Below are 12,075 nucleotides of genomic sequence, written 5' to 3' on the forward strand. Positions count from 1 at the left end.
CTGATTCAGTGCTATCCCTTGACCCAGCACGAGGCAGCATCCCAGCTCAGGTGGAGGGGGGTCACGGTCTGCACCTTCTCTAAGTGGGAGTGAGGATGGAGCGTTTTGGCTTGGCTTCTGGGCCACTTAACCTGCTCTCTCTCTTTCGTACCTAGCTCTTTTCCTTTAAGGGACAGGATGATAGATAGATACATAGATACATTGATAAGGGAGGGAGAGAAGGAGGGAGGGAAAGAAACAGGACTAGCTGGTCCAAGTCTCCCTTTGTCGGCTGCCCCTGCTTTTCCGGCAGAGCCCCGTGTGGAGCGCACTGCAGACCCCCCCTTCCCCTGGCGCGCCCTGATTTGCAGGGTCTCGCTGGGCATTCACTTCTTCCACACCCCCTTCTTGCCCATCACTGCGATGGTCCCCCAAAGCCCTTTGCTGCTGGGGCTTCTACCAGAGCAACTAAGCGACTCTGGAAAGAAGAGTCAGTGCTTACCCATCACGGGAGCTGAGCAAGGGAGTCAGAATAACTGAGTCAGAGCAACCAAATGCTCTTAACCCACCAGCTTCTCTTAATTCCCATCCCACGAGCTTTCCACCCCCACTTCTCTGCCTCCCGTTCCCTGCAGCCTTTCTCTAGCCTGCAGCCAGAGGACTCCTTCTAAAGTGTACATCCTAGTGCTTCAAAATGTGTCCAGGATTTCCCAGACCCTTAGGACAAACTCCAAACCTCTTAACAGGATATGAGGTTGGCATCTGGCCTGTCCTTACCATGGACCAACATCTCCCTCTCATCTCTCCCATCCTGGCCTTGCTGAATGTTCACCCCGCTCCAGGGGACCCCACTCTTTGTATCTGGTCTTCACGCGGGCATCTCCTCACTCTGGCACACTCTCCACCATCCCAGGGCTGCCACACTGGCCTCCATCCCTCACCTAATCAATGCCTGCTCATTCTTTGTATTTCACTTTAAGCCTCACGCCCTCAGGGAGGCCACCAGCCCAAGACAAGAAAAGGTCCCCAGGTACTCTCATGACCTGTCACATAACCCACCGCATAGCTTACAATCCCTAATTTAATTTCTGTGCTTTCACTGAGAGTTGGAATTGTATGTGCCATGTTGACAGGGGTTTATGCTCCCAGACCTGGCACCTAGTCACGTGCTCCACAATAAACACTTCAGTGTAAGTGAATTCACAAACTCAGACTGCAGGCTGCTTAAGGGCATCTGCCGGGTTCTCTGTAGGACACAAGCTGAGTAATCAAAACCAGGTGAGTAAGAGGAGCATTTTCCAAACAGCGGGCCCTGTTTGGAGCCGAGTCCTGCAGCATCTGAGGACAGGAACACGGTGGGGGGCACTTGCTACTAGGGCATAAAGGGTGGTGGTGGGGAGCCTCAGTCGGGATCTACTCAGACGAAAGGCTATATGGAGAAGGATGCCCAAGCAGAAGCTACCGCTGACAGGAGCCGGTGGCTCAGGAGGGAGGCAGGAAGTAAGTACCCCCAACTCTCCCTCCTGTCCACCCAACTCCTGCCAGTGTCGTCCACTACAAGCAGCGCAAAGCCACAGGGCACGGCACAGCGGTGCTGCGGCCCATCTATGCCAGGCTTCCAGGGCACCGTGCAGGGCGGAAGAGAGCAGACCCGGAGGGGAGGCGGCCCCAGCAGGGGAAAGTCTCAGCTCGGCCCTGCATTTCTTTGCATCCGGCTCAGTGCCCAGAATACAGACCGTGGGCCCTGAACAGCAGTGCAAACGGACTAACTTTAACGGAAAGAAACAGTATTGAAATGAATGGCTTTGAAGGGAACGGAACCAACCAAACTGCTGAGTACTTTCCACGTCAAGGGTTGTCTCATCTGCAGGTTATCATCATGGATCTTGCATTCCGGAATTCCGGCGTGCTCACTCTAAGCCTCCCACTTTGGCCAGGTTTGGAAAGCGCCACATCCCAGGTTGTAAGCAATTCTGACGCGTCCTGCAGCTCACTGTTGCATAACCTTTTATATGGCTGGATGTTTTATCTTTAATTATGGGGTCCCCCCCAAGTTTGGAAAGCATAATAATTTGGGCAAAGAAATATTTTTTTCTATTTGGGGTTTCAAACCCTAAGAGGTAATAAACCGTTAAAGGCTCATATACTGGTATTTTTTTTTTTTAAGTGCCACTTTTACGTGGGCTTTCCGACATTTTGCAGCAGCAGCTGCACGGGCCTCCAGGTGCTGGCATTGGCTCGCGCACAGCAGCGCCTCGTGAACACACAGCTGGCCGTGGGCGCGGGGCAGCTCCTCAGAGCCCAGGGCCGTCTGCATAGCAGCAGACCCCGGCAGACCCCGAGGCAGGGGACAGGCCCACTGGCATCCCATTAGGAGGGCAGTTAACAGAGTCCTTGAACTGGAAGAGTCACTCGGGCCAGGTCAGGCTGACTCTAAAACCACCTGGCCCCAAATCAGTCATTTTCGTGGAAAAAATTACCAAACTTTTCATTTCAAGTAACAACCAGATGATTAGATTGTCCCCTGCTTACCCAGCCATGTTATTTTAGCTTAGGCCCAATCTTTTAAAAAAAAATTACCATTTAAACCCAGTAATGAAACTTAAACACAATGCAAACAGTTGGACTACGGGTCTTTATGCCTCGGTATTTAGAACGGTACCTAAACTATCGGCTATAGGAGAACTACCTCTTGTCAGACTTTTGGTGTAAAAATGAAAATCATAATAATGATCTCACCCAGTTCAAGTATTCTGTGTAATTAAATCATGCTATAATGGGATTATAGTGGCAATAATGGGATTATAGTGGCTATATATAGGCTAAAAAAATCACCTACCTTGCTGTCAAGTTTCTCTAAGGCTGTACCAACAGGACACACAAAACCCCCACCCCCACCCCACACAGAATTAGCATTTGATCAGGCAATAAATAGCAGAGTGATCTGATCAGCTATGTAATAGGAAATTAAAAAAAAAAAAAAGTACATCATTCACTAAAACCAAGCTGGTCTGCTCTTTGCACAGAAGGGTAGAAAGAGAGATGAAAACAGAAAGCAAAACCCAAGAAACAGGCTAAAGCAGAGACAAGCACAATCAAAAAGACAAACCAAGAAAAAAACCAAGATCTCAGAAATAAACTGAACAGCAAGAATCTGTCTTCTATGGGGTAGGATCGCCATCTTGTGGACAAAACAGATAGTGCAGCTAAGGGTTTCTGATGCCTTGTTCCTTTTCCTCAACTACGCAGTGATTGCAAACCCTAGCATCACTTTCTCGGTACATTTGCAAAGAACCAAGTGAAATTAAACAGAGGGAAAGGCCAATGTGTGGACTGATGTTCCCTAATTCTTCTTAGGAGAAACAATGGCTCCGAGAATATTCCAAACATTAAATATTAAAAAGATGCATACACAATAGAAATTTCAAAACAAACCTAAAAATAACGACGTTTGTAAACAAAGTTTTGTTAATATCAAGTTTTCCATAACTTATTTCCGTTTCATTTACCTCAAGTAATTCATTTATTCGTTCAACAATGAATATTTATTGAGCCCATACTATGCACCAAGTTTACCATTTTGGGTGCAAGAAATACAGCAGCGAACAAAAGTAGTAATAGTATTTCCACTTTGCAGATGAGAAAGCTGAAGACTAAAAAAGTTAATTGCTCACTCACACTCCCTCACAGAGCCAGCGTGAGCCAGAATTCGGACCCACCGACTCTTACTGCAGACTCTGCTCTTAGCCAGACCTTGAAACCAGCCCTCAACAAGCAGCACCTGCAAGGCAAGTGATTGAAGCCAAAATTTGAGCTCCAGCTTCTCATTTCTTCCTGCTCCTTGTAACTCGCATTCAGAATACTGGATGTAATCACAATATAATTCAAATTTGACAGCTATGCCCAAACTGCTCTTCTCTGACACCAGAACAATTGGTCAGTGCAAAATCAGATTTCAAATCATGAAGTCCAATTGTTTTTCACTTTAGGGAAAATAGCAAACCGTCCAGGAGCTATGAAATCGATTTGGTCAATTACAACCAGGTTCTTTTAAAAAATGGAATGAATCAGGGGCGCCTGGGTGACTCAGTGAGTTAAGCCTCTGCCTTCAGCTCGGGTCATGATCTCAGTGTCCTGGGATCAAGTCCCGCATCGGGCTCTCTGCTCAGCAGGGAGCCTGCTTCCCCCCTCTCTCTGCCTGCCTCTCTGCCTACTTGTGATCTCTGTCTGTCAAATAAATAAATAAGATCTTTTTAAAAAATGGAATGAATCAAATGGAAGACATCACATATAGATACAGATAGAAGGATAGGTATTATTAAGTAAACCTTTGTTTCAGGTGTGTGTGTGCAGGAGTGCACGCCCTCCCCTGGACCCCCACACGCAACAGGGCCCGTACATATGGAAGACAGATGTTAAGTACTTAGCCCTTTCTATATTGTGATGTAAACGGCACTTCTTACAGTGGGTCTCAGTCTAAATATCTCGAAAAACTCTCCTCTAGGTGATGCTCATTAATTCCCTCAACAACATGATGGGTCGTGCAATTACAGTCTTTGCTTTCCAGTCTACTCTGTTGAAACCAGATATGTACATCAGAACATACATCACAAAGACGGAGTCTTCATTCTTTATTCAGACATGTTGCTGTAACAGGCAGACCAACCAAGTCTTTACTGATGTGTTATCAGCAAACCTGCAACAAGAGCAAAATTTTCACTCTTCGGCGTAATTATCTCTCCAAAGACCTGTCAGATTTTTGTGTCTCTCATTGAGAAGACAAGTCATTTTAGCATCAAAAACATTCTGCCTCATTTTGCTAATTAAGCAATTTGTGTCACACACTGGGGAAAAAAAAAAACACAAAAAACAAAAAAACAAATTATAGGCCTTAAAGAGACAGGCTGGGTTTTCAACCAGTAGGTGAGTTTATAGACCATATGTTCAGCCGTCCTCAGGCAGTTTTCAAAGTTGGAAATGTCAGGCATTTATATGGTTTATTTGTAAAGCACTAACAATAATTGGAACATTATGGTCTGATTATTTGCTAAAGTAATTTATTCAAGCAATTCAAGTGGGTGAAATTTAAGGGTGCAAAAAATATCATGTGACACCAAATAAAATTTTATTACTGTTTTTGCACTTACATAATTTAGAAACACCTATTAAAAATAAAAAATAAATAGCTTCCTCCCTTACAACAAAGTTTAATCTTAGCTCATGCTTTTAGAGACACAACACAGGGCAAAAGATGGTTTTGATAACCTTAGAATTTTCTGCACAAATTATGATTTGGAGCCAAAAACATCAATACTCCAGAATAATCAAGAGTCGAAAACATCAAACAGTTCTGGTCATGTGGCTATCTGAGTCAAAAATCAAACAATGGAAAAGCTTAAATATGTCTATTTCGGTTCCATGTTGGCCTTTCTTGGTATCCTTCTATCAGTGTCAGGGAAATTTCTGGAACAAAAGAACAGAGAATTTTAGAGATCCTTCTCCACTCACCCCTTCTAGGTCACTGTCATCTTTAATCTACCATTACCATGCCTCCAATGTATAGAACCTTCTGTGGATAAAGCAGTGAGGACCCCAAGGCTCGTCACCAGCCCCATCAGTCCCCATATATAGATCATTTGCTTCCCTCTTGCTCTCTGGGTCTCTATAGTTCTACTCACAAACCCCAAGATATTGACTGCCAAGAGAAGACTTACCCCCTTTTTTTTTTTTAATATTTTATTTATTTGACAGAGAGAGAGATCACAAGTAGGCAGAGAGGCAGGCAGAGAGAGAGGAGGAAGCAGGCTCCCCGCGGAGCAGAGAGCCCGATGTGGGGCTCGATCCCAGGACCCTGGGATCATGACCTGAGCCGAAGGCAGCGGCTTAACCCACTGAGCCACCCAGGCGCCCCAAGACTTATCCCTTTTATGGCCCTGATATCCCTGATAATTTCTGGTCTCAATACTTTGCCCTCCTATCCTGAGGAAGAAGGCTGAGATTGTGCCAGGCCTCCCCCATGCGGCTCCTGTGATGGGTATCTACCCAGCTTCCCTGCTGAGTCCAGACAGCCCTTCAGAATCCTCCTCAACACTGCAGCAGGAATTACCACTACCAGCTCAACAGAGTGCACATGAGAGGAAACATATTTGCCCCTCCGATCATTAAACGTGAGAGTGTCTAAAATCAACATTTTGGGATAAACTGTATCTCGGACTGTCCCTTGCAATTGAAAGAGGAACAAAAATCAATGTCAGACAAGGCATTTGGTTTTAAGATTTGGATGAGAGAGTCCTAACATACTGCATAAAAAAGGAACAGATAGTTTCTCTGGAATAAAGTGGACATGATTAATAGGACCAAAAATGGGAAATCTAGTCAGTCCCCATTTCAAAGGTTTTATCCAATTGATCAACTGAAAATTAGAACTTTTGTCAAATCGATAGAAATTAATTTTTAGATCTGAACAAAATTGACACTTCAGCTATGACAACGTCTTCTTTTTCCCCTGAGGGTATGTATAGACTAAGCCATATCTCAAAGGGGAACCAAAGGACTTCACTTCAAAAGGATTTGACTTGAAAGAACTTCAGCTAGGAGGAAATAGGAACTTTTCCACTGTGACAATATATGTAATAGACTAATTTATATTTTATATTAGGCTATACTAAGGCACTTATCCCTCTCTGTGCTCAAAAAGGAGACAAGCTTTCATGTTTTATTGCATGGGAAGTAGGCAAGATCCCCACAAAAGGTGTAGCTTCCCATCTGAGGGAAATATCTGCTCTACGCCAACATCAGTTTTGCACTGAGAGAAAACAGTACTTGAGTTTCTGCCAGAAGAGATAGGTTTAATTTAGATGTACATTGGGTGAATTGGGTTGGGGGAGCAACTAGATCCTTCCTCCCAATTCCTAAGTGCAGGAAACTGATAGGAGCCTCTAATAAAATCAACATGCCTGAGTTAACTACCAGCTCTCAACTCACATGCTGTGCGTTTGTAAGTCAATGCACTGGACCTGAGTTCTAGAGCCTCCATTTTAAAATGGAAAAAGTCATTTTGAGGATTAGAAATAATGTACACTAAGTCCCAGCATACAGTAGGTGCTCATGTAATGACCACTTAGTCAAATAGTATTAGGCTTTATTTTTTTTCTGGTTGCAGGGCCAAAAAGTGTTTTGTTAGGTCTGCTGCTCTGAACAACTCCTCAACTCCTAGGGGCGCGACTGACATCCTGATCGAGGCGACTGGCATCCCATGGAGTCGCTGAGTTTCACCTTCATTCCTGCACAGGATATTCTACTGTCTGGCACACAGAACTGTCATTTTCTCAGAAAAGAAAAATAAGCTTCCAAACCAGACATCAAGAATTAAGAAGATGCGGGTGGTTTTTCCCAGGATAAAAGATGGAGAAAGCAGTTTGGGGATTGATTCTACAGGTGGCAGAACCCCTCTCCTCTGACACTCTTAGCTCCAAAATGACAAGCCCTCTTCTAGAGCAGCTCCAAGATGTTAAAGCATGGACCAGAAAAAAACACAGCCGGCATTTATCAAAAAGTAATCACCCTCAGGAGACCTCATAAGTCTAGATAGGACTAACCTCAAAGTGTGCTTGCCAAGTCTTCTGCACTGAGAAGAGCTTCTAGAATATTTTCCTAAGCTTGGAATGGAAAAAGACCTCCCAAATCCTAAGAATTTGTTTCCTGCTGGCCAGGTTGGGCCACAAAAGTGGGAGTGCCTGAATTGATCAGATTAGATTTGGATAAATAAACACAAGTGACATTTCTTTTTTTTTTTTTTTTAAGATTTTATTTATTTATTTGACAGACAGAGATCACAAGTAGGCAGAGAGACAGGCAGAGAGATAGGGAGGAAGCAGGCTCCCCGCTGAGCAGAGAGACCAATGTGGGGCTCGATCCCAGGACCCTGAGATCAGGACCTGAGCCGAAGGCAGAGGCTTTAACCCACTGAGCCACGCAGGTGCCCCACAAGTGGCATTTCTTAACCCTGAGTGTTGAGGGGTAAGAATTATACCATTAGGTGAGGTCCAGAGATCAAATCTGAGTTCCTGAATTCTTCCCACATAGCCAAGGACTCTAGATTCTAGCACAGTAGCTAGCATATTGAAGGTCCCAATAAACATTTGCTGATTGAATAAATGAATGAATCAGCAAGTCTCAATCTGGTGGGAACAGATTGTATTATGTCTGTCTCCCAAAGAATTCAAATCTAACCACAAGTTATTCTGAGCTCCTCTGTTTACCATTGCTCAAATTTGATATGTCAGAAACATTATAGTCTATAGTTCCATAACTTTGGATACGTGCTCTGCACACTTTAACAAAATGGCCTTTTGCAACTCTCTGCCAATGCCCTGGAATCATCCTCTGTCTCCCACTGCAAAATGTATGGGGATTTGCAGACCCCACACTGTGGACAAAAGATAACAACCTCCAGGTGTAATCTGGGAGCTTCTTTCCCTTTAAGGCCAACAAAAATACTACTCTCTGACTAGCTTCTTCTTGTAAAATGAAATACTTCCTTCCTATCTCCACTTTCCCACCGTCCCAGAAGCCTAGATTTTCATGGCTCTGTTATTGGAGTGTATTAGATTCCTTTGCAGATAAACCACCAAGATGATTTTTATTTCTGAATCCAGCACCTGTATTGGCCTCATTTTATATTCTGTAATCACTTGCTCCAATTCTAATCATCATGCCTTTCTGTTCTTAACTTTCTCTTGACTTTGTTTTCCTTAACCTTCTTTTATCACTTAACCTTTTTTGGTGTTAACAACCATAACTTAATGCAAAGTATTTATGGCTCATTTGCTTCCTCCAACACTATTCTATGAAAAAGAGGCCCCTGTATTTCAATCTGGGTCTTAAAAAAGATCCTGAAAGAAACAAAGCACAAAACAAAAGCCTGTCATTGTCCAGCAGTAATTATGGTCTTTTAATAAAAAAGGCAAAACCACACTCCTTGGGGATATGAGAGAGGAATTTCTGTGATGAGACTTAAGCTATTCATGTGGGATTGTAAAGCTAGTTCTAAATAGTTAAAGCCAGGCCTCAATATATACACAGAAATTAAGTTGAGATCATTAGAAAACATCAGGATAATGCCTCTATGCTTGTCATTGGTCATATTCTGGAATAAGAGTCTATGGCCTGGTAAGAAGTCTGCATAGTCAGTTCATCTGGTTACATTTACAGATATTGAGTGTTAATGACACACCTGACCCAAATTTATTCTCAGAAGAAAACAACGTGGCCTGGGTTATGTTTCAAAAACAAGCCATTTAGACCTAAATTAGATCATTGGTAATAGTGGTTCAATCCAACACATGAGAATTCTCCTTTGGTTCAGGAGATTATCCATCAGAAAATTCTGAAACGCTTCTCAGAAGAGTTTTAACAGATAAAAGTGAACAGGAAAAGGAGTCACACCAAAGAGCAAAAATAAAATCCACAAAGAGCTGTAGGAGAAGGAAATGTGGGAACAAGTGATAGTCAGGGTTGAAATGACTCCTCCACCTCCTCCTAGGAGTAGCATTAATTGGGCACTAAATATGCACCATCCCCCAGATTCTGCATGTATTATTAGTCCTATAAGCAATGTTATTACTCCCATTTTACAGCTGAAGAAAAGAGGCAAAGAATTACTCTTCCAGCAGGGACCCAAAAAGCGGCAGATTCAGGGAGACTCCCCTTCCTCCCCCGGAAGGAGCAGCATGGAAGTACACTGCAGGAATCTGCTGGGTCTGGAAACTCCAAACAGGGTCATGTACCAGAGATAGAAATGCTCGGTCACAGGCCTGGTGAGCACAGAGTGCAGCTGGAGACCAGGGAGACAGGAGAGATTGACACCTTTTCTCTGTGGACGCACTGGGGAGTGGGGCCCTGAGCTCTCAGTTCCTTCCATGCCAGAGATTGGGAGGCTGCCATTTTCTTTTTTATTAACATATAATGTATTATTAGCTGCAGGGATACAGATCCGTGAATCGCCAGGTTTACACACTTCACAGCACTCACCATAGCACACACCCTCCCCAAGGTCCATAACCCACCACCCTCTCCCTACCCCCTCCCCCTGGCAACCCTCAGTTTGTTTTGTGAGATTAAGAGTCTCTTATGGGGGGTTGAGAGGAGCGTGGCCCTCTCCTCTCCCCGCGAAGGCGTGTGCTCGCCCATTGATATCTGTGTACTCGGAGAAGGGGGAATCATCTGGCAAAAATGTTACTTTGCCTGCTGTGTTCAAGGCTCCCATTCGACCGGATATTGTGAACTTTGTTCACACCAACTTGCGCAAAAACAACAGACAGCCATATGCTGTCAGTGAATTAGCAGGTCATCAAACCAGTGCTGAGTCTTGGGGTACTGGCAGAGCTGTGGCTCGAATTCCCAGAGTTCGAGGCGGTGGGACTCACCGTTCTGGCCAGGGTGCCTTTGGAAATATGTGTCGTGGGGGCCGCATGTTTGCACCCACCAAAACCTGGCGCCGTTGGCATCGCAGAGTGAATACGACACAGAAGCGATATGCCATCTGCTCTGCCCTGGCTGCCTCGGCCTTACCAGCGCTGGTCATGTCTAAAGGTCATCGTATTGAGGAAGTTCCTGAACTTCCTTTGGTGGTTGAAGATAAAGTTGAAGGCTACAAGAAGACCAAGGAGGCTGTTTTGCTTCTTAAAAAACTTAAAGCCTGGAATGATATCAAAAAGGTCTATGCCTCTCAGCGAATGAGAGCTGGCAAGGGCAAAATGAGAAACCGCCGCCGTATCCAGCGCAGGGGACCCTGCACCATCTACAATGAAGACAATGGTATCATCAAGGCCTTCAGAAACATTCCTGGAATTACTTTACTTAATGTAAGCAAACTGAACATTTTGAAACTTGCTCCTGGTGGGCACGTGGGACGTTTCTGCATTTGGACTGAAAGTGCTTTCCGCAAGTTAGATGATCTATATGGCACTTGGCGTAAGGCTGCCTCCCTCAAGAGTAACTACAACCTTCCCATGCATAAGATGCTTAATACAGACCTTAGCAGAATCTTGAAAAGTCCAGAGATCCAAAGAGCCCTCCGAGCACCACGCAAGAAGATTCATCGCAGGGTCCTGAAGAAGAATCCACTGAAGAACCTGAGAATCATGTTGAAGCTAAACCCCTATGCAAAGACCATGTGCCGGAACACCATTCTTCACCAGGCCAAGAATCACAAACTCCGGATGGATAAGGCGGCGGCAGCCTTAGAAGCCAAATCAGATGAGAAGGGAGTTCCAGGCAAGAAGCCTGTGGTAGCGAAGAAAGGAAAGAAGGCTGTTAGTGTGAAGAAGCAGAAGAAACCTGTGGTGGGGAAAAAGGCTGCAGCTACCAAGAAACCAGCAGCTGATAAGAAGCCTGCAGAAAAGAAACCCACTGCAGAGAAGCCTGCTGCCTAAAAACTTAACATTTATTCAAAAAAGTGAAATAATTTTGGACAGCTAATTTTGAATAAAGACATGATCAAAGCCATTGAGAAGCAAGAAAAAAAAAAAAAAAAGAGTCTCTTATGGTTTGTCTCCCTCCCAATCCCATCTTGTTTCATTTATTCTTTTCCTATCCCCCTAACTCCCCATGTTGCATCTCCACGTCCTCATATCAGGGAGATCATATGATAGTTGTCTTTCTCTGATTGACTTATTTCGCTAAGCATTATATCCTCTAGTTCCATCCACGTCGTCGCAAATGGCAAGATTTCATTTCTTTTGATGGCTGCATAGTATTCCATTGTATATATATGCCACCTCTTCTTTATCCATTCATCTGTTGATGGACATCTAGGTTCTTTCCATAGTTTGACTATTGTAGACATTGCTGCTATAAACATTTGGGTGCACATGTCCCTTCAGATCACTACGTTTGTTTGTTTGTTTGTTTACTACATTTGTATCTTTAGGGTAAATACCCAGTAGTGCAATTGCTGGGTCGTAGGGTAACTCTATTTTCAACTTTTTAAGGAACCTCCATGCTGTTTTCCAGAGTGGTTGCCCCAGCCTGCATTCCCACCAACAGTGTAGGAGAGTTCCCCTTTCTCCGCATCCTCGCCAGCATGTCATTTCC

At 44.3% G+C, this 12,075-nt stretch overlaps 1 protein-coding gene across 1 annotated transcript; it reads left to right on the forward strand.

The window, feature by feature from the left end:
• Positions 1-803: 803 nt before the first annotated feature.
• Positions 804-11,491, forward strand: LOC123941715 (60S ribosomal protein L4-like). Its single transcript, XM_046005262.1, has 6 exons — positions 804-1,009; positions 1,525-1,942; positions 2,147-2,322; positions 3,670-3,767; positions 9,618-9,738; positions 10,103-11,491. Exons 1-6 carry the CDS (start codon positions 804-806, stop codon positions 11,412-11,414), a joined length of 2,331 nt encoding a protein of 776 aa, XP_045861218.1. The 3' UTR covers positions 11,415-11,491.
• The last annotated feature ends 584 nt before the right edge of the window (positions 11,492-12,075 follow it).

This window comes from Meles meles, chromosome 1, assembly GCF_922984935.1.
Source record: "Meles meles chromosome 1, mMelMel3.1 paternal haplotype, whole genome shotgun sequence".
NCBI lineage: Eukaryota > Metazoa > Chordata > Mammalia > Carnivora > Mustelidae > Meles > Meles meles.